This window comes from Eurosta solidaginis, chromosome 2, assembly GCF_040869045.1.
Source record: "Eurosta solidaginis isolate ZX-2024a chromosome 2, ASM4086904v1, whole genome shotgun sequence".
In the NCBI taxonomy this organism is placed as follows: Eukaryota; Metazoa; Arthropoda; class Insecta; order Diptera; family Tephritidae; genus Eurosta; species Eurosta solidaginis.
Window position 1 is genome coordinate 180,804,985 of NC_090320.1, and position 27,191 is coordinate 180,832,175.

At 39.9% G+C, this 27,191-nt stretch overlaps 1 protein-coding gene and 1 pseudogene across 1 annotated transcript in view; one reads left to right on the plus strand and one right to left on the minus strand.

The window, feature by feature from the left end:
* Tsp33B (Tetraspanin 33B) overlaps positions 1-17,174 on the minus strand; it is a 134,178-nt gene extending 117,004 nt beyond the window's left edge. The window contains exons 1-2 of the mRNA XM_067769182.1: positions 16,639-17,174; positions 16,367-16,577 (exon numbers count right to left, since the gene is read on the minus strand). Coding sequence (XP_067625283.1) covers positions 16,367-16,577; positions 16,639-17,174 — 747 coding nt within the window. The remainder of the gene's footprint in view (positions 1-16,366; positions 16,578-16,638) is intronic.
* A 7,602-nt stretch (positions 17,175-24,776) lies between these two features.
* On the plus strand, positions 24,777-26,693 carry LOC137241771 (uncharacterized; annotated as a pseudogene).
* The last annotated feature ends 498 nt before the right edge of the window (positions 26,694-27,191 follow it).

Genomic DNA, 27,191 nt, shown 5'->3' on the forward strand with positions numbered 1-27,191 from the left:
AAAAAGAATTCGTTTTTTTTTTACAACTTTTGATTATTTTTTTAAAACTTCAAAATTGGGGGGTCTAGCTTGACGTCCAGCTGGACCCCCACTTTTGATGTTCCCGTTTCGATTTTGTCGTCTGGGGTTATATGCCACCCCCCACCCCCTCCCCCCGCCTCCTGCCGCCTCCTCGTTTTTCTGGGTAGGTCCTAACTTATATTGAAGCACATAATTAGCATATAATTCCCACATTGAAATGTTTTTGTTTGACCAAGTGATTTAAAAAAAAAAAAAACATTAAAAGTTGTGAAAAAAGCAATCGTTTTTGAAACTACTGAGCACAGAAATAGCACTAAATTCTGCACCTATCCCGTTTCGATTTTGCCGCCTGGGGTTATATGCCACCGCTCCCCCTTGCTCCTTCCCATGGTTTTTCTGGACAGAGCGTAGCTTATGTTGGAGAATATTAATAGCACATAATTCTTACATTTAAATTTTTTTGTTTGGACTAGTGCTTAAGAGGGGGATGTGGAGGAGGGGGGTCTAGCTGGACATCCAGCTTGACGGCCTAAACACTTCAACTAGCAAAACTGATCCTTCTAATGACATCACGCCAAGGTCGGAGGGGCTAGAGGAAGATTATAAGAGTAAGGCAAAGGACTGCTCCTAAAGTACGCAAACAGATTTAAATGGGATGGTTTCCAATCAGGCCGCACCAACGTTGTGAAACATCAAATTGACACTGGAGATGCGACGCCGATCCGTCAAGCTCCTCGTAGTGTTCCACTGGCGAAGCGGGATGTTGTGAGTCAAATCGTACAAGAAATGAGCGACAGCGGCGTTATCGATCCATCAGCTAGTCCATCAAGCTCACTTGTGGTACTTGTGAAGAAGAAGGATGGAAAATGAGGTTTTGCGTGGACTATCGAAAGTTGAACGACGTTACTAAAAAGGATAGCTACCCATTGCCAAGAATTGACGATACTCTGGACTCGCTATCTGGTACGAAATGGTTTTCCACACTGGACTTGAAAAGCGGCAACTGGCAAGTGGAGGTGAAGGTAGAAGACAAAGAGAAAACAGCCTTCAGTGTCGGTGATGATCTTTGGCAATTTACAGTGATGCCTTTTGGACTTTGTAATGCAACAGCTACTTTTGAGAGACTCATGGATCAGGTATTGAGAGGACTGCATTGGAAACATGCTTGGTATACCTGGACGATATCATCGTATTGGGCAAGAACTTCGATGAACATCTTAAAAACTTGGATGAAGTTTTCCAGAGAATAGCTGGCGCTGGTCTGAAACTAAGGCCCAACAAGTGTGCGCTGTTTAAAAAGGAAGTAAATTATTTGGTTCACAAGGTAACGAAAGAGGGCATCTGCACTGCGAATGAAAAGATAGAAGCTGTAAAGGATTGGCCAAGACCACATAACTTGCATGTATTAAGAAGTTTCGTTGGGCTGTGCACATATTACCGCCGGCTTTTACCAAACTTTTCCAGCGTAGCCCATAGCCTTCATGAGCTTACAAGAAAAAATAAAACTTTTGAATGGAAGAAGGAGCAAGAATTAGCTTTCCAAACATTGAAGGAGCGTTTGTGCTCTGCTCCAATATTCGATTATAGGAGCAATGTTTATTCTAGACACAGATGCGAGCGGATATGCTATAGGAGGCGTTTTATCACAACTGGTCGATCGACAGGAGAAGGTAGTTGCATATTACAGCCGTTCAATTGGAAAACCAGAGAGGAACTATTGCGTTACACGGACAGAGCTGTTGGCATTGGTAGAGTTCATTAAACATTTTCACAAGTACCTTTGCGGGCAGCGATTCCGCGTCAGGAAAGATCACGCAGCGTTAAAACGGCTGCTGCAGTTCCGCAATCCAGAAGGACAACTGGCACGGTGGTTCGAGCGACTACAAAGCTATGGCTTTTCCATTGAGCATCGAAAAGGTAGTACCCATGGAAATGCTGATGCAATGTCACGAAGACCATGTTGTTTGGAATGCAAGCACTGTTCAAAGGCCGAGGCTAAAGAAGATATTATAGATGTCTGGCTAATGGCTATAACATGTACGGATGAATCGGACAAGGAACAACAAAGGAAGTGTCAGCTAGAAGATACTGATCTGTCACATGTTATGCAAGGGCTCCAACGAAACGAAAGACCAAGCAGAGTGGAGATGTCAGCAGAGAGTCCCATTGCGAAGTCATATTGGGCACAGTGGAACAGTTTAGAATTGATATCCGGGTGCTTGCATCGAGTATGGGAGAGTGAGGATGGTCAGTGCAAGAAGAAGCTGACAGTTGTTCCCAGAAAAAGGATTCCTGGCGTTCTCAGCGAGCTACATAATGGTCTAAGTGGAGGTCATCTTGGAATCGCGAAGACGCTCGAGAAAATTAAGCAGAGATTCTATTGGTTTGGGTGCAGTCAGTCGGTCACGAAGTGGATTGCCAACTGCGAGGTTCCCAGCAGAGCGAAAGGGCCCAAAGCCCTAAGTTATGGCCAAATGAAACAATATAATTCAGGTGTAACATTTGAAAGGTTCGCCATGGATGTCGCAGGTCCATTTCCTACTAGCAACCGCAGAAACAAATATATACTGGTAGTTATGGATTATTCCAGCAAGTGGCCAGAGATATACCCATTCCCAAATCAAGAAGAGGAAACAGTAGCAGAAGTGTTTACAAACAATTGGGTTGTAAAGTATGGAATACCAATAGAGTTAAATTATGACCAAGACAGGCATTTTGAATCAGTTGTGTTCCAAGAAATGTGTAAAATATTGGGTATTCGAAAAACACGGACGTATGATGGAACGATTCAATAAAACTTTGGATCAGCACTTAGAGAAAGTAGTAGAAAAGTTCCATAAAGAGTGGGATAAAAACATATCATTATTCTTGATGGCTTACCGATCGGCAGTGTATGAGAAAACGGGCTAAACTCCCGTAAAAGTAATTTTTTTCGCAATGATCTTCGACTGCCAGCTGATTCGAAGTTTGGGATATATGCCGATGCGGAGATAAATGCCAAGAAATCCACTGGTGTATTGGGGGAAGAGATGAGGGAAATGCACGATCTTGTAAGAAAACGAACCAAGATTATGAGTGACAAGATGAGAGCCAAATACGATAAAGCAATTAATTCGAAAAGTTTTCGGGAAAGAGATTTAGTGCTGTTATACCACCCACAACGAAAGAATGGAATGGAAGTTTCAGTGTAACTGGTATGGTCCACACAAAGTTTTAAAACGGGTCAACGATACAGTTTACCTGATCAATTTTGGTACTTAATGGTGAGTCTATCTTCTATATTTCTCAACGTTACAAACATCGGACCAAAGTTAATATACCATTTCATGTTCATGAAAGGTATAATAATTGTTAAAATGCTTGAAAACAAGTACCTTTTGTATGTAATACAATATTTATCTTTTAAGACATTTTTGTTATTTATAAAATAAAATGAAATAAATTAAAAACGATTTTATATTTTGTATGTGGCAACAAAAAATAACAAAGACAATTGAATGAAATCCGGCGATCTCATTATGATATTCGGCGAATACAATCATACGTTCCCTGGTAATAACCCAACTTCGTCCTAACTCAACTTTGGTTGTTGTTATTGGTTGTTGCCATAGATATGACGATTTTTTGGGCGGCGTCTGACGAGTTGGAAAAAAATATATGGCAACGCTGCTTTCAGATGCCGTTCAGAGACGTCATAAAACAAGTAGGTCCCGTCCCGCCAACTTGTAGGAAAAATTGAAAGGAGCACGACGCAAATTGGAAGAGAAGCTCGGCCTAAAATCTGTAGTGGCACTTATAGCCAAATAATCATTCCTACCTCATAAGGAACAGTTTAGTTTCCTTGCTAATTTATTTTTTTTCTACAAGACCTAAGCCACACAAATTTGATATTAATACATTTTTTTGGACGTTTAGTATACCTTATCTTAGGGGGCTAAGATACTTGGCTTGGATATCATAAGTGGTTCCAGGCTCTGGATCAGGGACTGTTATCAGTCTTAGACCGGCCATAGTGACGAATGTCACGCGTGATTAGTTATCAAGTCCTGCACGAGGTGTCCCTGCTTCTACTGATAATGGCGGATCTAGAGAGGACAACTCGATAAAACCCGCACCCCTGAGTCATTGTGCCGAGCTCAGGGGAGGGAGGACTCTTTAAGAGTCAAGAACGGTACCCAACGGTGACGAACTGGATTGTTTAGGGCTTTTGATTATTGACATTCAATTTTGACTTGATGACTTTGGGCTGGTAGGTGCGGTATTCTGCCACCTTAGTAGGTCGGGGGGAAACCCTACCGAAATGGCTGGTAGGCTAATGCTGCACCTGACCACGTCCCGTTGAAACCGTGGCGGGATTCAAGGTACGTTCCGGCTCCGTCGCCGTTAAGTTGGTGGTGTAGGTGCGGTTGAAAATTTTCCCGCTTCGCGTCCGGTCTGGCTCTGAACGCATTACTCATAAGGTAATGCGTCAACCCTCGCGTGGCCTCCCTGCATAGCATAGATAACCACGGGACCGTTGAAGGGCGACTACACAATCGGCTCCGGATAGCGGCCTTGAGGGGGGACTTTTTAGAATGGACACGACTAACACGAATCCGCCAATGATGGGATGCGGAAGAAGAGCGGTTTTGATGGAAATCCGTCAAATCAATCTTCATCATAAGGCGGCCTCCGCAAATTTGTTGCTCTGCCTTGAAAAAGGCGGAGTGGATATAGTCCTTGTCCAGGAGCCGTGGCTGAGTAGTAACGGTAGTAAGATTTCTGGATTAAGGACTGGAAAATTCAACACCTTGGTGCATGGGGAGGCAACTAGGCCTAGATCCTGTGTGCTTGTTAAAAAAGAGATTAAAGCTTTTATTCTCTCTAATTTCAGCAATGCTGACGTAACCACGGTCTGCCTCGAGCGAGGAAGTAATGAAATGTGGGTGGTCTCAGTGTACATGCCCCACGGGGATGTAGCGGGACCACCAACTGCGATACTGGGCGAAATTACCGCTGAAGCAAGGCGGAGAGGTGTTGGCGTGACTATCGGTGCCGATGCTAATGCCCATCATAGCATCTGGGGAAGCTCGGATACCAACACTAGAGGTGAGTCTTTATTTACTTTTATTGTAGATGAGGGACTTTGTATATGCAATAGGGGGAATGACCCGACTTTTATTACTGCGGTAAGGGAGGCGGTCCTGGACCTCACCCTGGTTAGTAGAGAACTGGAAGGTCGGATATCTGGCTGGAGGGTTCTGAACGAGCACTCCTTCTCTGATCACCGATATATTCAGTTCTCGGTGAACGAAGAACGTCCCGGTAAAATATCTTTTAGGAACCCTAAAAGTACTAATTGGGACTTGTATTGTAGGAAGCCGGGAGAGCTATTGCCTGCGGCACCTACCGTTAGTTCGGACCTGTCTGAATCTAAGATAGATGTTCTTGTGGAAAAGAGCTAAATTTAAGCCGCAAGTTTAAGTTGGCTGATCACTGCAGTGTATTCCTAGCGGAAATTTCTGCGATTAAGTATGCGGTGGATGGAATGCTATCCAGTGCTACTACGGTTAGGGAATTTAATATCTACTCTGATAGCCAAGCGGCTATCAAGGCCTTGAGCTCAACTACAGTGCGATCGAGGGCGGTCTAGGAGTGCCTTGCCTCGCTTGCGATTGCATCGAATTATTTTACAATTAAGATTATCTGGGTCCCGGGCCATAGTGATATCCCGGGTAACTATCAAGCGGATCACTTAGCACGCATCGGTACAACTGAACCGGATGAAGATGGCTGTAGGGATTTCGGAATCCCGCTGGCCACCTGTGGATTGCTCCTCCATAGCTGGGCCTCGAATCAGCTCAGCAAACGTTGGGCGGATACCACGTCTTGCAGGGTAGCAAGATCTTTCTGGCCAAAAGTGGATGGCAGGAGGTCTGCTGAAATAATTGGGTTCACTTAGGCTCACCTATCAATGGTCATTGGGGTTTTGACAGGGCACTGTCCCATGGGTATCCATGCGGTACGTCTCAATATACTGGAAACTCCATCCTGCTGCAGCTGTATAGAGGATGATGAGTTGGAATCACCAAATAACTTTATGCTTGATTGTACAGCTTTTGCCAGAACTAGGCGAAAGTACTTCGGTCGCGACTCACTTGGATCTCCCGAGGATATATCCAAAGTTGAGATCGGTATAATTCGGAGCTTTATCCTTGCTACCCAACGATTCTCTAAGTAGCTAGATCTAAGTCACCGTTATTTTTGGTGTATGTGGTATCACAACGGACCTTCGTGTTGTCCAAGTGAGCTATCCTTATCAGGGTAGCTACCACCTAACTATCCCGATACCGGGCCACCTCGGGAAGTATTGATGGCCTTACCACAGTAAGGGGCGCTGCTGTGGCGGACGGTTCTTTCCCCGTATATAATACTGGACCGCTGAGCCCGCCTTGTCGGGAAGGTGGTCGTACGACCAAGATGAACGACTCAATACCTGATTGTAATAAGGACGATGTAAAGAGGAGCACTGAGTCGCAATCCAAGGACGACAAATACGAATTAAGCGATGCGTCGGACTCGGGGAGCGAGAGTAGTGCTGATTCAATGTACTCCGTGTTGGAGAAGCACACAAATGAAAACGGAGTAGAAAAGTGGAGAAGGGTACGGAGCAGAGGAAGTAACAGAGCTCTCTCGCAGTACCGTGCAGCACTAAGAATTGTACAACGCTTGGGAGCAGTGGTCGACCGAACAGAAGTGGAGATCGAGCACTTGAAATGGGCCCATGAAGCGGTAGAAGTAGGTCGAAGGCAGTTCAAAAGGTTAGCTGCGAGAAACCCTCAGTTCTGCAACCGGTACGAGGAGGAAGAAGCGTCGAATGGCAGAATGAAGAGGCAACGTCCGGTGGAAGCCAACAAGCCTGCTTTCAAGAGGCAGAAAGGACCCAGTCCTAGAGCCTCGAGGCAGGGCAGTCGCATAGACAAGACAAGTAGGCCCAAAGCTGTAAGACAGATGGGCTCCAATAGCGAGGTAGCAACTACCTCGAAAGCTGCAAGTCAGAGGGAAGTTCCAACTACGGAATTAGGAGATAAGCCAAAGGGAGATAACGCTAAGACTCCGGCTTTCTCGGAGGCGCTAAAGGGAGTTAACGCTAAGACTCCGGCTTTCTCGAAGGTGCCGAAGGGAGATAACACTAAGAATCCTGCTGTTCCCGAGAAGATGAGTGATGTGGCAAAGCAGTCACTGACTGGCGCTGGTTGATCGTAGCAGCCCTTTCGGACAAATTACTACTGAAAGGTGGAGATCTGTGGAAAGGGAGCTTATTAGCTTAATGCTTAAGATGATGCGGGAACAACAAAGTAAGCCCCTTCCAACCTTTGGTTCGGGGGGATGGTATAATGGTGTGAAGATGATATCGTGCGACAACATCGCGAGCTTGCGGTGACTGGAGGAAGTGGTTCCAAACCTCCAAAGGCAAGGCACGAACGCGCGGTTTGAGGTGGTGGATAAGGCGCAAATCTCCACGGTACCAAAAGTTAAGGTATGGATACCATTCGTGATGAAGTCGGAGGATACACTGCGACTTCTGCAGAATCAAAATCCGAACATACCGACACAGGATTGGAAGGTATTTAATGAATCTCGGCCTACCGAGGATGGTCAGTTCTACATCTTCCAAATAAACAAGCAGGCGGAGGATATTTTGTACACGCAGCTTGGCAAAATGACCTTTGGCACTGGCAAAATTTACATGCGACTCAGGAAGAGAAGACCCGAGGATAAAAACCCTATCACGCTAGAGGTGGGCGAAGTCGAAAAGGACCTCAAAAGCCTAAGGGAAAAAAGACAGGTGGAGGTCCCCGACGTCACCACGAACGTGCTAGATGAGGACCAACCGCTAAATGGTGCTGTGACTCGCACAGAGGAACACCCGGCACAACAGTCACGAGAGGCTGAAGGGGGCCTCGAAAACTCTAAACCAAAATGGCAAGGGGAGGACGACGACGTCAAGACGAAGGTGCTGGAGGGGGACAAACAGCCCAATGGTGCTGCGAGTCCTACAGATAAACCTCCAACACAGTAAAGTGGCGTCGAGTAAACTCCTCCTAACACTTGAGGAGGGTTCGTTTGATGTGGCGCTGATCCAGAAGCCGTGGCTCTCATCGGGAGGAAAGCTTTCTGGACTTAGCGCACGCGGGTTTGGCGTTTACTACCCGCAAACGGAAGGACGGGTGCGAGCTGGAGTAATGGTAAGGAAACAGCTGCATTCATATATGCTGCCTAATTACACCACTGAGGATCTCGTAGCTGTGGCCGTTGAGCAAAAGAATAAGCAGGCATTTATCCTGGGGTCCTGCTACATGGCCCATGCCGCGGAGGTTCCACCGATGGAGTGCAAAAGGCTAGTACAGGAGGAAGGGCGCCAAGGGCGGTTGGTCATAGGCGCAGATGCAAATGCGCACCACAATGCGTGGGAGGAGCGGATACGAACGAGAGAGGCGAATCTCTATTTTGTTACATCCTGCAAACCAATTGGCATATAGCCAACAGGGGGAATATCCCTACATACATTGGTCCAACATCCAGCAATGTTCTGGATATTACATTGAGCTCCGAGCGTGATATACCAAGGTATGATTGGATGGTTCTTGATAGACCATCCTTCTCCGACCATGCGTATATCAGCTTCATCATCCCCCTAAAGAGGGTAGAGAAGGGAGGAACCTTTAGAAACCCTAGGTCAACGAACTGGACTAAATTCCAGAAACATGTAGAATAAAAACTGGGTCAACCCAAAGTGGTGCTAATGCAGAGGAACTAGAGGAGTCGAATGAATTCCTAACAAGGACGCTTATGACTGCGTATAACAAAGTTTGCCCTCTAAGAAGATTCAGAGAAAAAGCAAAGCCGCCATGGTGGAGCAATGAGCTCAGTCTTCTAAGAAGGCAGGTAAAAGAAATGTCTGAGCTCGCAAAAACCGCGGAAAGCGAAGCGTGTCGGGACGAGTACAGGGATCTACTAAGGATTTACAAGCGTGAAATTACCAGGGCGAAGAGAAACTCATGAAAAAGTTTCTGTACGGACATAGAGTGCTCCAGCGAAACAGCACGGTTGAAAAAAGTCCTAGCAAAGGGAAACATAGTCCAGGGACTAATAAAGAAAGAGAACGGGGAATGGTCACGTAATAGTGAGGAATCCCTTGAGGTGCTTCTCGATACACATTTCCCATCGGGAGACGGTTTAGAAGAACCAGCAGACATTACTCACACTTCGATCAAAGAACTAGTAGTGCCGGGCTTGGTGACCCATACCACGATCGAGTGGGCAGTGAAGACGTTTTCTAAGTTTAAATCGCCGGGCCCAGATGGTATGTTCCCGGCCATGCTACAAGCCTCAAATAGGGCGGTAGTGGAATGGCTTAAAATAATATTCGATGGGTGCATATGACTGAATCATGTACCGCACTCTTGGAGAACTACTCGTGTAGCTTTTCTACCAAAGGCGGGTAAGATCGGTCACGTGTATCCCAAAGACTATAGACTCATTAGCTTAACATCATTTCTGCTCAAAACCTTTGAGAGGCTGATAGATGTGTACATAAAGTCCAACGTGGATGAAAAGTTGCTCTCCACAACACAGCATGCGTACACCAAAGGCAAGTCGGTAGACACCGCATTGCATAGGGTGGTAATAAGCATAGAGAAATCCTTGGAATATAAGGAGTATGCTCTAGGAGTCTTCTTGGTCATTGCCGTGGCTTTCAATAATGTTGCAAAATGGGGGATTATGGATGGTCTTAAGTACATTAAAGTACATCCTGCCTTAATCAGATGGATCGGCTGCATGTTAAATTGCAGAAAGATTACATCACAATGGCGATTGTTCGAGGCCACGAAATCAGTGGACAGGGGCACGCCGCAGGGAGGGGTGCTATCACCTCTGCTGTGGAAGCTGGTCATCAACCAACTGCTCAGGCAATTCGATGAGGGACCCGTAAAACTTACGGCTTACGCAGATGACGTTGAAATTGTCATAAGTGGAATGTACCTTCCAACGATATTTGATGGATCGGGCGCTTCGGGATATTCATACCTGAGCATCTATTGCCGGGTTGAAAGTCAATGCGGAGAAGACGGATATGGTCTTGTTTACAAAGAGGTAAAAGGTCCCAAATTGGACCAGGCCTAAGTCAGGTGGAGTGACCTTACAGGAGAAACCTTGCACAAAATATCTAGGAATCATCCTAGACAGTAAGCTCTCATGGAAGCGCAACGTGAATGAGAGGGTCCAGGAGGCCTCAACGGCGCTCTATGCATGTAAAAGAAAGCTGGGGTGTACGTGGGGCCTATCGTCCTCTCTTTCTCATTGGGGTTTTACAGCGATTGTAAGCCCTATTCTATACTATGGAGTTCTTGTTTGGTGGAAAGCCACACAAAAAACAACATACCTCAAAAAATTAGAGGGGTATGCAGACTATCGATGCTTAGCTTTACGGGAGCCCTGAAAACAACCCCGACGGCTGCACTGTATGCCATTCTGCAAATTCCACCTGTAGACCTGTTAGCAAAGAACAAAGCATTAACGACCGCAACCAGGCTCGGTGCTTCGGGGCAGCTTGAGCGCCGACCATATGGCCAAAGTAGTATAGCGTCATCAATCATAAGACGAACAGACTACCTGATTCCCTATCTGCACTTCGAGGGAGATCTTAAGGCGACAATAGAGGTGGACGGTTGGCGCACGGGCGCGCAAATGGCGGACGTGGCGATACATGTGTACACGGATGGTTCCAAAGTAGTGGAAGGAGTAGGGTCTGCGGTATATTGCGCTGATCCGGAAATAAGCAGATCCTATAGGCTGCCGGATTACTGTAGCGTTTTCCAAACGGAAATATTAGCCGTAACCAAAGCAGTAGAAACCCTGGAAGATAATAGCTTAAGCTGCAACCGTGTTAACTTTTATATTGACAGTCAAGCAGCAAATAAGGCAACAATCTCGCATAGCTCAGCATCTAAATGCGTGTTAGAGTGTAAGCAGTCTCTGGAGAGAATCGGGACAGAGAGAAGCATACATTGGGTCCCAGGGCATATGGGAATAGATGGGAATGAAAAAGCGGACCAACTAGCTAAAAAGGGCGCATCCCTTGAAGCTTGCTCCGTAGACGTCCCAATTAGATTGGGCGAGATTAAGCGAAGGCGAAAGATGCACATGATCGACCAAGCGGGAAACGCGTGGGTTCAAGAGCGGGGTTGTAAAGTATTGAAGATTATGTGTAAGTCTTACAACCTTAGATTAATAAAGTTGCTTCTATCATTAAAAAGAGAGGAGAGACTCATGACGGGTATTCTGACTGGACACTACCTTCTGGCGTCACATGCCTTTAAATTAGGCTTGGTCAGTGATAGCAGATATAGGAAGTGCGGGTTGGAGGAGGAAACGATCGAGCACGTTCTGTGCTCGTGCCCTGCACTTGCCAGGCTAAGACTCCAGCTATTAGGAGTGATACAGCTGTCAGATCTAGTAGCAGCAAGTGCCTTAAGTCCTAGGAAGCTTCTAGTATTGGCCAAGAGGACGGAGTTATTTTATAACATAGGTCCTGGTTTTTGATAGGGTTTTTCAGTTTGGTCGTTAAAGCAAACTTCTGGTAAAACTACGGAGTCAATCAGTCTATGTGAGGTCCTCATGGACCGCCCAGTTCAACCTAACCTCACCTATACCTTTATCTGCATATTTTTCTATAGTTTCTTTGCTAATTAATTTTTTTTTCTACAAGACCTAAGCCACAAAAATTTGCTATTAATACATTTTTTTGGATGTTTAGTATACCTTTATCTACACATTTTTCTATCTCCCACTGCTATACTATTTTTACTAATTATTACTATATTACTTATATATATTTACTACATATATTAATAATTATTTACTTATACATATATGCTAATATATGTAAAATTAATGTATCTAATTATTACTAAATTCTATTAAGAAGTACCGAATTTGGGTTTCATTTATATCGAAAAATTCGAACTTCTGGTTTTGTTTTCTTCTAAGTTCAAAAATTTAATGAACGCGCATATTTAATAAAGTTCTAAACCTACGAAATCCATTCTACATCTTTAATGGGAAAAGGTTCCCGAAACCAGGATGCAATCATCATCACTATCATCACCCTTCCTCCATGTCTTAAAAGGTGGACAGCAAATTATCTGGGTGGTCGGAAGGCATCGGTGCAATTTACAAACGAAACATCAAAACCAAAGAGAATTAAACAAGGGGTGCCACAGGGTGGTGTCCTATCCCCACTTTTGTTTAATTTCTACATATCTAAGCTACCTTCGCCACCAGAAGGTTTTACTATCGTTTCCTACGCCGATGACTGCACAATAATGGCCACAGGCCCAGGCCCAGAGATCGATGAGCGTTGCAGCAGACTAAGCGGCTACCTCCCTAATCTCTCCAGTTTTTTTGCCTCGCATAACCAGGAGTTATCACCGACTAAATCCTCCGCGACCTTATTTACAACATGGACGTCCCAAATGTCGACCATTTTGAACATCCACGCCGATGGGTCTACGCTACCGACTGTCCTACTCCCCAAAATCTTGGGTGTGACGTTTGATCAGGATCTACATTTTCGTGAGCATGCAGCCGCAATTTTACCGAAAATCCAGAGCCGTAATAAAATCCTCAAATCCCTTGCTGGCAGTACTTGGGGAAAAGACAAGGAAACGCTCATTACCACATACAAATCAATTGGCCAGCCGGTTGCATGCTACGCGTCTCCTATACGGTCGCCAAGCCTAAAAACTACTCACTGGAAGAAGCTACAGGCCTGCCAAAATACTGCTCTCAGAACCACGGGCTGTCTTCTTATGCCCCCAGAACGCCATCTACATAATGAGGTGAGAATACTCCCCATCAGGGAGAGAAATGAGATGCTAACCCAACAGTTCCTGTTGAATACCCAGAAACCTGGGCATCCCAACAGACATCTGATTGATGAGCCAATACCGCCTGGGACTTAAGGAGTCATCTCCGTAAGCATTTTGGGGAAATACGGCACCTGAGAACTCAACCGTATGAAGCAAAAAAACACAAGCAGGTCCTTGGTGAACTCTACAAACAGGCATGGGACCTTTATGCCAGGAATTGCCCGGTGAATCCAGTACTCAAAGAACAGTACCCAAAACTTGCAGAAGAGGAACGCATACTCCCCAGGGAAACGCGAGTCACTCTGGCTCAACTTCGTTCTGGATACTGTAACAGGTTAAACTCTTACATATCCAGAATCAACCCCGACATACAAAATGTATGCCCCGCTTGCAATGTGTCCCCACATGACACCAACCATCTCTTTAATTGTAATGTGGAACCAACGCCTCTAACACCCCTTTCATTATGGTCCACCCCTGTTGAAACAGCAAGTTTCCTTGGACTCCCGTTAGAGGATATTGATGACAATTTGTGAGGGGTGGGGCGAAGCACTGCTACAACAACAACAACAACAACATCACTTCAGAGGACGAGCTTTGGCAGCGTTTTCTACCTTCCGTCAAATATTTGGATGCCGGAAATTTTTGTTTAGTTGTGCATAAGACAGTGAAGTTAAATGTCAGAATTTCATATAGTTTTGGGCTTTTTCTTAAATTTTTCTAAGATACAAGATTTTGTCTGTTTCAAAAAGCAAAAAAAAATCGAAATTTGTATAAAAATAAATTCTTTTCAAAAATGTGGATAAAGAAGAAAATGTTAAATATATCATAAAACGCACATACATTTAATCATGTACATACATATATATATGCACATAAAAAGTTGAGTGCCTATGTCTTTTCTAGCTTGAAGAAGAAGCAGAAATATTATATGTATACCTAAATAAAATATATATACCTAAATTGTTAATTAGTATACACCTACTTGTATATTCATATTTTAATGTTTTTGTTTTGCCTCAAAAGAGAAAGAATTAAAATATTTTTTGAAGCTTTGCTGGGATAGAAGTTTAAAATTAGTGGTTTTCTCCAGGCCCGTCGAGAGGGGGGCTGAGAGGGTCATTACCCCCGGGTCCGGGCTTTGGAGGGGCCCGGGAATCTCAAAATGCTATCCAAGCTTTACAGAAAATAAAGAAAACCGCACCTTTAATCACCTTTCGTAGATAGCAATCATTTTAAATTTCAACAAATTTTATAAATCTTTTAACGTGTCTGCACCCCGCATAAGGTGTTGTTGGTTTTTGGCGTTGGCTTTGTAGCATAAAGTTGAATTCGTTTTCTGTTCCAGCAGAAAAATTCGGTATAATGCAAATTCTTATACAGCGATATACATGTATGTAAGTATGTAAAAACGTGGGCGATAACAGTTTTTTGAAAAAAAAAAACCAGGTATCTTTTGGGTTTTGGAGTGTTTTGGTTGAAAAATTGACCCTTTCGCTATTTTTTTCCGCAGGTTCGAAAATTATTTTTTTGGGTATGCGTAGTGGAACTTTTTCTTCTCAAGCCCAAATCCTATCGAAAAATCGATGGCGCGATATCGGTTAATAAATCGAGCCAGCCCAATACGTATACGCCGGATTTTCTCTCGGCGGCCCTGGTTTTCTCTTTAGTTAGTGTGGAAAGTAAACGATTTTGCATAAGTATATGCATGTATATATGTATATGATGGTGAGTATTGCTTATTTATAAAGAAATACACACAGTGGTAAACCTAGTTACTGTGTGTCTTAATTTCTGTTTAACTTAAAATAAATTATTCTCAAGCCGCCACTGTTGTGAAGTATTTTCAAAGTAGTCTAATAAAGACCATTTTGCATCATTGAATATTGGAGTTATTTATTCAACAGTTTAGCGATACGAACGTTAGTAGAAGGTTGCAAATAAGCGGAATTCCCCTAAATTCGTTACAATATTATAACGGTTATGCAAAGGATTGGGGATCGAATGCCTTTCAGTATAGCCATGCACTGCGGAAGACTGAAATTTTTTTGTTCATTATTCCGTAAAACGAAATAGCATTGCAATACTTAGGAGCAGCAATCAAAGGAGTAATAATCCTATATATATGCTTTTGGCATTTCTGAACAATTTTGCTATATAATAATCAGTATAGAAGTTTGAAGAAGAGGGCGGTGTCAGGCCCTCTATAATTAAAGGTTTTAATTCTCTATATCTCCGTGTTGTTTGAAGCAGATGTCCCGTATTTGTTATACAGATTCTATGTATAAGAAAACTACCTAGTTTTGGCGTTGGTACTGTTCTCTATAAAAAGCCATGTGTGTTGGAGTGCGTAGTCCGCAAAAAATGTACATGTTGATTATTAAATTCAAATTCTGTTCTTGGCAAGGCTTGATTTACATCAAACTAAAACTTCTTATTATTTTTTACTAATTTATAATTTTTTGAGAATATTCAGATAATTACTTTATATTTTATTTTATTCTTTTATTTTGTGTATTACTTTATTATTATATACATATTGTCGCATAGTCTTAGTCAAAATAAAATAGGTTTTAAAGTTAGCTGCATCTTTTTGTCATAATTTTCCATGAGCTATCTGTCAAAAAAGCTGCAACTAAAAATAAAACCTATTTTATTTTGACTATGAATATGTGCCATTTTATTTAAGTTTGATTAGGTTATGTTGAACTGGCTGGTCCGTGGACATAGACTGAATGAATCTATTGTTACCGGAAACCAGGACCTACGTTATGATATATGTAAATCCGTCGTCTTGGCAAATACTAGAAGCTTTCTAGGAGCCATGCTACTTACTGCTTCTGGATCTGATCGATGTGCCACTCTAATAGCTGGAATCTTAGCCTTGCGAGTACAGGAAATGAGCACAAAATGTGTTCGATCGTTTCCTCCCAAAAGCCACGCTTCCTATATCCGCTATAACTGAAGGCCTAATTTTAAAACATGTGCCGCCAGAAGACAGAGCATACAGTTCCATTTTTTAAATGATACGAGTAACTTTTTTAGTCTAAGGTTGTAGGACCTGCTCATGATCTCCGACATTATGCAGCCCCGCGATTGGTTCAATGCTGGCACGATCGTGTGCAGCTCTCACTTCTTTTAGTTTCGCCCAATCTGATTGGAACGTCTACGATAGAAGCTTCGAGCGATCGCCCCGTTCAGCTAGCTTTTTATTTAAGTTAGTTTTTTTATATTTTCTAATGTAGGCCCGAAAATATTTACACTAAGATAGGTAACGTAAAAGGACGTTCGTGGCCTTTAGTTTTTTCTGAAGGGATATAACGTACGGACGTAGTTGTGTTTAGAAAAGGAAATAGGGTAGTTGGTGCTAATTTACTCTGTAGTAAACATACATACATAATTAACTTCAATATAAAGCAATGTGCACTCACGTCCAATTTGAACGCAATCAGTACTAAAGCGACCAGCACATACAGAATCTCCCACATTTTGTTTGTAAATAGTGGTAGACATCCTTCAATATTGATCTGCGAGAGAGTCAAGTACGGGATTCGACTATTGTCAGTCCGTGGAATATAGTTTTCAAAGCAAGTGGCGCAAGTGTGCTTGCAACAGGCATACGGCGCTAAAGCGGTTTCACCACTTCAAATATATGTAAGTAATTAATATGTAAGACTTATTTTAAGCATATTCGATATTTTACCTGCCAACTGTCTGACACTGGGTCGCTTCAGCTGGCATCCAGGAAGCTTTCATCCAGTCTTTATAGCTGTGTACACCACAACATTCTTTGTGATACTGCAATCCGTCCCATAAAAGCTTCCACTCAGGACACGTATAGTATAGATCAATTCCCTTCAATAGCGACATTTCTGCTGTATTCTCCAAAGCATCAGCACACGTTATCAAGGACCAAATGGTTCCAAACCCGCAGAATACCACCACAAAACAAAAGAACATCCACAAGTTTAGTAGCAAATTAATATTTGGTGAGCAGCGTCGAGACCATAGAGAAGCCCACATAGCGATACTGCATGCATATACCACAATTAGCTGGAATCCAAGAATATAAGTATTGAAAAATTGGCCGCCCAACATTTTTCTTTCAACGTCTGCCATGTATGCGCCTAAAATTCGCTGATATACAGCCGTCACAATTATGATAGCTAAACCCAGAAACACTTCTGACAAAAGCAGCATAGTGAGATAGACGCGCGCGCGACCAAACGGCTCCTGCATTTGGGCATAGTCCAAATGAATTTAAAAAAAATCAAACAAAAATATTTATTTTATTTTGTTTAAAACACAAACAGAAAAGAGTTACCATAATCAAAAAACTTATATATGGACTGAATTATGGTGATCAACTACCAATCATTGTATAAAAAACAAGGTCAAATTACTACTTGACGTAAGTACCCAACTTAACCGTTTCACTTCAGCTGGAATGATGGCATTTCATGAAATATATTTTGGAAATTCCCTTCAATACCTTTCATGAAATTTCGATGGATAAAAGCTTGCCAGAAATGAGAGAGAACGGCTTAAATTCTCTTGGCTACCGGCAATAGGAGAGGCATCGGACGATATGGGTCTCCTTTGTTCTGGTTCTGGCAGCGTTACCACCTTCACCGTTATCAATTTTTCAGAAATGGCAAAGATGAACTGACGATGATAATGACAGAAAATCGTGCCATCAATTATCTTCCCTGTCAACAAATCAAAATAAATGAACAGAGACAAGTTGAAGATAAGCGCCAGGCTACTGAATCCACCATTGCCAAGATTTTTTAGCATCGGCATGGCAGCCCCGTCCGGACCTACTGGTTTTAATCATGATAAAAAAAGAACGTAGTTTCACTCAACATTTTTCGACGTATTTGGGGATTTTTGAAGTTTCATAATGTTTGTTGTTTTGCCAGAAGCGTTCGATACCGTTACTGGTTAAGGCAAATTGTGGTTTTTCGGGATGGAAATTTCCTTTAGGATGAATACGCAATGGTCATCTGAGACAATAATAATATGCTTTAGCACGATTTATGTGCATACATATCGATTAAGAATACAGTAAAACATGAAATTTTATTGAAAAAGAGTGGATAATGACTCATGCATTGGTTAATGACTCATATCTTTATGGCAGCTTGCTCCCCAAAAAAAAAAAATACACGAAAAATCCTGTTGTTCTAGCATTGCCCTATTATCATGCCCCTACAGTGAATACAGGCATGTTGAGAAAAAGTGTACCTCCAAAGTCTGCACATCTATGTCGATGCTAAAAGGACACAGAATGTGTATAGGCAGGACTGTCCCAAGGTGACCCCTGGTAGAACGGGCAAAAACACTGTCATAACTAGTGGCTAACCTGCAGAGCTACAGGGTAATGTTCTCCCTAAAAAATGTTTTAACAATTCCCTCCTAAAACGCAACGCTTTAATTATACAATATATAAAAAAATAAAAAATGTGGACCTGTAGCCAATTTATCAAGAAATTGCGGTGTCGGTTTATAAGGACTTCCTTTGAGCAAGCAATTGACAAACGTGTATGTTTTATCAAAAAGTTCTGAGCAAACGTACGGGCTAAATTCCCTTGCTTTGCATACTTCGATTCATGTTTCTTCCACCAAAACAATTTTCGGCAGCTCGAAAAACTTATTAGAAACCTTATTTTCTAGGCTGCTATTTCGTATAAAAATATGTCCGAGGCATGGGGCTCGTTGTTTTTTCTTTTTTATTTAAAATAACTATGAAAGTAATTTAGTCGCATTCGTTAATATAAACATTTTTCAATCTGGTAGCTTGTTTTTGGTGAAATTGTCATTGTCCCCGCAAACGTCAAGTGGCTAACGTCACACTAAATGGAACTATCTCCATTTTTTGTATCATGGTTTTAATGGTTTAGTAAAGTGGTCGGCAGCTAGTGAAATACACTAGCAACACAATCTAAAAAGATATTTTGCAAACAAACGCTCATGCGTAGAATATTTTAACGGTTTAATGTTAACAATTTATTTTGTTTAAACTTTTCGTTAAATTCAAGTAATAAAATAGTATTTGTATCGCATACTTATACCTATATGACACTACTTTATTTTCTCTGTATTTTTCTTGTATTTTTTCTTATATTTTCTGTCGCCCTCCCTCTTAATACGGTTTCAGTACTTGTGTAAGTGTATAAACTATTGTGGCGAATGTTGACATCACTAGGCTGCTAGTAAATAATCAACAACAACAAATACAATAAGCAGCCAAACTTATGTACATGCACACACAAAACTAGCAGCTCGAAGTGAAGAGATATGTCACACACACACATGTAGTCATCAGCCGAAATTGTTACTCACACATACACATGCATACAGCTCAATTACCAAGCAGGAGATACAACAGTTCTAGAAGGCGAAGAGTCTAGACCTTTGTAGAAATATGCGAACGAGACAACAGAGAGTAAAAAAGCAGCGCAAGCTGAGGAATGACTAATCAATTTTGATTTAAACACGCTATTGGCTGTGAAGTATAATTGTGTAGAACTACTCCCAAAGTAAACTAAATAAAGGACAGTTTGCAATACTGAATATAGGAGTGATTTTTTCAACAGTTTAGCTATTCGAACGTAAGCAGAAGGTGCAATAATAAGCAGGATTTCACAACATTCGTTACACTATATTTCAAAAAACTAACGAAATACAAGAAAAATACAGTCTAGTTCATTAAAAACCATTGTGAATTCATACAAGTGGCGAATGATAAAAACGTTCACAATAGCAAACAGCCTGATCACCTGTTCAGTCGCTGTTCGATTACTTAAATCTTTTGCTCAATAGTGTTTTTCAAGCATTTTTTTAGACTACTGGTATATTGCATTATTTCCGTATTTTAAAATGTTTGCTTAACTGGCTACTCACATTTAATCTATTAACTAGATTTTAGAGACCTGATTTTCTGTATACACATTTAAAAGAAAAGCTGATTTGAAACACAAGTGGGAAATTCATGGCACTTCAATTTAATAACCGCGAGCAAAAAACAAACCTTTCTTCCTTTTTATAATTTTCCCGGTCAATTTATTTTTGTAGATTTTGTTGGTAATACGCTTTTTTGACCAATCGTTTTTTAAATGCAAATAAAAATATTTACTTAATTTTTCGATCTAACGTTCCGCTAGACTTCCCAGCATTTTCAGAGGTGATCTAATTTATTAACAACAACAAAAAATTATTAATTAATTTATGGTATAAACATTACATTAATCTATATATATAAAAAGAAGTGTACATTTTGATTGTCACTCCATAACTCGAGAACGGATAGAAAGATTGCCATGAAATTTTTAGGAAAGATACAGGAAGGAGAGATGATGGTTAGTTGATTTTGAAATCCCAAATCGGTTTAGCCATTCTTGAGTTATGATTTTTTTTAGAAAAAATTAAAAATTTGAAAAAAAAATAAAAAGAAGTGTACATTTTGATTGTCACTCCATAACTCGAGAACGGATAGAAAGATTGCCATGAAAATTTTAGTTTGGTATATAAATTTGCCTATATTAGTATTTACGATCGTTTTTTTCGGGAAGTAGACCAAAGACGCACTGTTACTGGGATTAGGACTAGGACTGGGATTGAGACTCGGAGTGGGACTGGCAATAAGGGATGAAGAAGAATAAGAAGATCTTGAGAGAAGAGAAAGGAGAGAAGGAGACTGAGAAAGAGATGGATTGAGACGAAGATGGAGATAGATGAAGCGAAAAAGACGAAGGGAGGAGTAAATAAAAGGATTAGGAAAAAGTGTAGATGGGGGAGGGCAGAGTTAGACGGAAAAAGCTTATTAAAATGTATGCAGATAAACCAAATTTAGGGCAGAATAACGTCTGCCGGTTCTGCTAGTTTATATTGTCACGGATATTAGCATCACTAAGGCCATGCCAAGCAGTATTTACGTCAATAATCAAATCATGTATACACATATATAACGCAGCCGAAAGAGATGTCACACACAGATGCATTTACTTATACGCCTATGTGTACTCGAGAGACTGTAAACTACAAACATTCACATCAATAATTCAATCATTATGTATCTACATAAACGAATAAATAATTGCGTCTACACATATGTATGTACGTATACGAGCAGCGGAGCGGCAATGCACAAACACATGCATATATCTCATCTGAGTTGTCACAAGAGAGGGCAATAATTTGTGCACGTAGTTGTGGCTGGCGATTTTGTAGCCGAAACTAACTAGTAAGTTCTGGAAATAGAAGAGCCTAGATGTATGCAGCGTAAACTATAAAAGTGGCGCAAGCGAGTAAGAAGTAATTCAGTTTGAGTTGAGCTATCAATCAGTTTGATTAACCACGCGATCTGGCGGCCAATAGTAGAGTTTGATTTGAGTTATCAATCAGTTTGTTTATTAAGCCAGCGAGTAGCAAAGTATAAGTGTTATTGTGAAGTACTTTAATAAAGGCCATTTTTCCATTATTCAATATTGGAGTTATTTATTCAACAGTTTAGTGATTCGAACTTAGCAGAGGATTGCAAATAAGAGGATTTGCAGCAAATTCGTTACAATATATATAAATAAGAGCGTAATATAATGCTCCTTTGTTATTTGCATTGTTTCTATTGTGAAAAAATATTTATGAAAAATAAAATTCTAAATGTAAACAATAACATGCCAAAATCAAGGCGACTTCATACCAGGTAGTGGTAAAGCGAATTCAGCCAATTCGCCGTGCAGAAGAATGTAAAGTCAAAGCAAAATTTTCATTGATTCCGATTAACTGACATGTTGTAGTACAAGGCGTTGTATAGAAAATTATCAAGAAGAAGCAATCAACTGTTGGATAACAACACCTAGTATGGAATTCGCCTTAGCCAAAATCGTTCATTTTGGGGGAATATTGGTCTCGCTTTCTTTTGTGCAATATTGTTCTTGTAATTTGATGCTCCGACAAAGTTTCGTCAGTTTTTTTCAGTTTGGAATCCAAGACAAAATAAAGTAATGTCATATAATTATTACTAATTATTTTTTGAGTCTTACCAAACATGCGTACATATCAATGGGTGAGTACACACTTGTGCGAAGTACCTATTTGACCAAATCTGAATTAACTGCACTTTCTGAAACTGCGGCATCATGCCTATCTGGTGTGCATTTTTTGTAAGCAAGTTGTCAATAATGACGGCTCAGAAGCCAATGGAAGTATCTGTTAAGTGCGTAAAATTTTAAAATCAGTGCGACAAATGTGTTAAGTGATCTAACAAGTTTATATTTCACATTGAAAATAAATTTAATATGCGGATCTGGCAATGCGATACATGCCTTCGCATATATTAATTTATCAATAATGTACAGAATTTACATAGTTAAATGCGCTAATGGAGAACAAATACCTGTGAGCAACTATGTATACAGAATAATTTTTTATGAGAACTTTAGTCATTACTCCTTTTATAAACCTAAAAACAATGTGCAATGTATACAAAAATTGCGCCGATAAAGCTCCATTAAGAAAAGAATGGGAGGAGCATAAAAAGAGAGAAAAGGCGCAATGGACATGAAAGCATCGGTCAGGCAAAGAGCAAAGACGACAAGGGAGTTACTTTTAGATCGATTTCGTTTGACCTGCAAGCATTTCTTACCATACCGTTTAGTAGTGATAACCAGATTTACTATCGGCGAAAACTTAATGGCCCGTAATCATAGTCGAAATAAAATAGAGTTTTATTGGTTTAAACATGGTTATAAATTAAATATCATTGTAAGTCTGTTATAGTCCACTTAAACACTATTTTATCTCTAAAAAAGTATTTTAAATTTAAAATGACATGAGCGCGATTTCAATTTTTTAAAATAGATTTTAAGTTGTCGGTCTGCTGTCAAAAATTGCGATAAATTAAACAATTTGATATTTAAACGCGATGAACTTAAAGGGAAGTGAAAAAAGGCTTCCCCGACAAGCAAACATACGTCAGAAACTAATTTATTATCGCTTGAATTCGTATTATTATATTTATGGCGAAAATTACAAAATTTGTGCGATGGTTACTTGGCTCCACATATGCGAGGTATTTAATTAAGATTATTCCGCATTCATAGCTATTTGTGAGTTTTGATATTTTAGTATCTTTTGAGGAAAAAGTAGCATCCTATATAGATTTTGACATTAAATATAGAGTATTCAATGGAAGGAATTATTTATCAAAGGCGTCGATTGTCCGAAAATTTCAGATGACGCGTTTTAATTTCGGAAGCAATAATCCGAAGGCGCCAAAGTAATGCTTTTACTCTGTCAAGAGATTTTTACAAAAAAAAAAAGTTTAAAATTTTCAGTGGTTGGTGTAATTTTGGTGATATTGTTATACACAGAAAGGAATTAACTAAAAAGGTGTTTTGCGCGGATACAATTTTCACCAGTACTAATAAAAGATCAATTTCTTATTTTCGACTTCTGATGAATGAATTATTATTACAGAATTCTTGAATTCTGCTGGGATTTCCTTTTGTGTCTTACATTTCCCTTTAAATTTGCCAATTCCTCTTAAAAGAAAGCGTGAAATAAAACACGGAATACAACAAGAACTAACAACAAAAAATTGTAAGATCTGCTTGGTACGGGCGCTGTTGTACTACTTCCCTCCTTTTTCACCCCTTCTATGTCAGAACCGACTTGAGTTCAATTATTTTCTAATAAAAGGGACTTACACTTTGCAGGTCCATGTACAATGGCTATACTATACTAAACTCGCTTTATTTATGCTGATTTTGCGAAGACAAATCTAAATTTAATTTAACTTGATTATCATTGAATGTCCTGCAGCATACTTATTAGTATCGAGGTTAGAGATATCCCTATTCGGTTTCGGGTCTATTAAATTAAACGGCTTTAACGGCTAGGACTACCTAATATTTCTGTGGACATTTGAAAGAACAACCTAAGTCGAGGTAAGTAAATTTCCCAGTTTTTTAATAATAAAGAAACTTTTTTGGGACAGTTATTTCTGTCTAATCGCCGTAATAATATCATGGCTACTTACGGAGATATGAAATCTGTAAGAGCATCTTAACTCAATATTTGTCACTAATGCATTTGTTAAAACAACTTAAGCCACATAAGATAGAAAAGATAAAAAATATTCGAAATAAGTTTCTAACTACCGCTGGGTAAAGCAACTTAAGTAAATTCAGGTTGCTCCCTTTTTTGTTTAATTCACTTTTGGAAAAGCAACCTAATCCCGTGTAAGTGCTTTTCCGCGTGCAGAATATGAAATAATACAAACATAAAAGGAGTTCGGTTCATTTTACAATTAGTAATAAATCAACTTTCGTCGTGTCAACACAACCTACGTCTTGGTAAGAGCATTCTCTGAACATTTTTAGAGTAAAAACGCTTAAAGTGTTGATATTTTAATTACACTTAGGAGCTTCTATTAAATTCAAATATCAGTAAAAAATTTCAGATAAGATATTTTGCAATGAAAAGAGGACAAATTTTTGCGAATATGGCAAGAAAATTGGCAAAAATAGACACAAGCATTTGATCACCTAAGTCGGTAGAAACAACAACTAAAAGTAGTTTGTTGAAAGATCAGCAAATTCAAGGTACGGTCTCGGATTTAGCACCCTTTGTATAGAAGCTAGCGCGTCATGTGTTGTTGCAGTAGGAACATCTTCACTGTCTCCATCTGAAGCTTTACAGTCTAAGGTATCTGATGGATTTATAAGTGAAATCGAGTCTGAAGAGGACGCCTTTCATGAAACTGATTTTCTTGATTCAGATTTTATCCCTTCAAGTGGTGCTTCGGGGCTAAACTCCACCACTGAAAGCATACAGATTATGAGAAAAGCACTAAAGACAAACATTAACAATTTCGACTCACCCGGATTGAATGAGGCCGACATTTTTTCTACTCCAACTGAATTGGTAAAACGAAGTAAAATACCAGGTAGAAATATTAACAAGGAGTACAAGAAATCTATAAGTAACTGCATGACTGACATAAATGTATGCGTACTGGGGGAATGTAGAATGAAATGTAAAACAAAAATTAGCGTCGAACAACAAACCAGCCTTTTAAGAAGTTATTATAGTGCAGGCGACTATAGTTCACATCGGCAAATATTGTTAAACTTAATTGAAGTTCAACATAAAAAAAGGTCAACCCCTGCAAATCCTAATAAACGGGAGTACGTCTAGATTTATCATTTTGAAACTAACGGCGAAAAAACAAAAGTTTTCAAAAAATACTTTCTTCAATTGTATGGTGAAACTGAACAGAGAATCAAAACTGTTTGTAAATACAAAATACAACAGGAATACGGTGGAGTTATTCCCGATGACCGCCGGGGACAGCGTGTCCCAATCACAAACTAACAATTGAAAAGCATAATGAAGTTTGAACTTCATAAAAAGTATTCCAAAATATGAAAGTCATTGCAGCCGACGTCATACTACCAAGCTTTATTTCCAACGAGGCCTTAATCTGGCATCACTTTATAGATTATATAAAGAAAATATTTCTAATCCGGTATCAGAAATTAAATTTCAGGAGATATTTAAAACTCTAGATATTAAATTTAAAAAGCCCCAGCTTGACTTATGCACTCAATGCGAGATATTAAAAGAAAAAATTAAAAACACAGAGAATATAGAGGAAAAAGCTGAGATTAAATTACAATTATAAAAGCACCACGATGCTGCTGATTTCGCCTACGCTTGTAAGAAAAGGGACAAAGAACTTTCTCTTCAAGATAAGTCTGTGAAAATGTTTTCTTTCGACCTTCAGCAGTGTTGCCAACGCTTTATTTGAAAGCTTCTATTTTTTTTTATAAACGTCCTTTGTGGACTTTCAATTTAACTATTCATGATGGTGCAACCAATAAATCTAACTGCTATATTTGACATGAAACTATTGCGAAGCGTGGAGCCAATGAATACGGCTCTTGCATTTATAAATGTCTTCTAGGCTTACCCAATAATATAAAGCATGTCATTTTGTACAGCGATTCCTGCACTGGTCAGAACCGTAACTCATTTATTTGTGCTATGTTCGTAAAAGTATTGGAAGATCATCCTACAATTGAAATTATTGTCAACAAGTTTCTTGTTGTTGGTCATACTCATCTAGAATGTGATACAGTTCACGCACAAATAGAAATAGAAATAGAAAAGAAACTCGTCTGTTTCTATTCAGCATCCCCATGACTGGTCTAATTTAATTGCTGCTACAAACAAAAAGTATATTACTCAGGACATGAAACAGGAGGATTTCTACAATTTTCATGCACTGATGAAAGACAAATATACCTGGAGAAGCAATAACACCAATGGTTTGTATTTTATACTTACTTATATTTATTTAATTCTTATTCGTGTTTTTAGGTGAAAAGTTTGAGTGGAAGCTGGTAAGATGGCTGCGGTATGAAAAAAAGGAACCTGGACTGATACGGTACAAATATTCTCTTGAAATGGACGATTCATTCAAGGAGTTGAACATAAGTGCACGACGCAAAAGAAATCAAAACATCGAGCTCTCAAAATGTTATACAGGTCCTCCTCCGATTTCTGTAAACAAAAAGCGCGATTTACTTGATATGTTGCCATTGATTAAACCAGAGCTGCATAATTTTTACCAAAATATTAAAGTGGAAGGACAACATGAAGTTGAAATATATTCAGATTTGGATGAAATTGAAGAAAATAACTTATAGTTGAATCAATGGAAATTAAAACAATTGTCAATGTATTATTATATGCATGTACATTTCAGGATTATTGGATTAAATCATTTTATTTTCTTTCCTATTATACGTTACATATATGTTTTCTTTTGAGTTTTTTGGTTTATTTTGCCTATTACTATTAAAAATGAATTTTAGACTCTTCACTTAAGTCGATTTTCTTCCAATATTCTGTTTGCAAAAGTAACCTAAGTCATCTTACGTAACCAAATTATTTAAAAATTTTATAAGAAGTGATTTTTGTAAAACCTCTTATGTGACTTAAGTTGATATTTTTTTCTAAAATCAGTTTTGCAAAAGAACTTAATTTTTTTGAAACTCATTTAAAAATAAACCGTTACATATAGAGGAGAAATTTTACCAAAAGAGGTACGGCAGATTATGGTTTCCCAAATCCGCTTTAACTACTTATTCGTTTATGGTGCGAGATTTAAGTAATCTTTTAAGAACGATATTAAATAAATTGTCTTTTAATAAGTATTTTCATGTTCAATTAAAAGACAGCGAATTT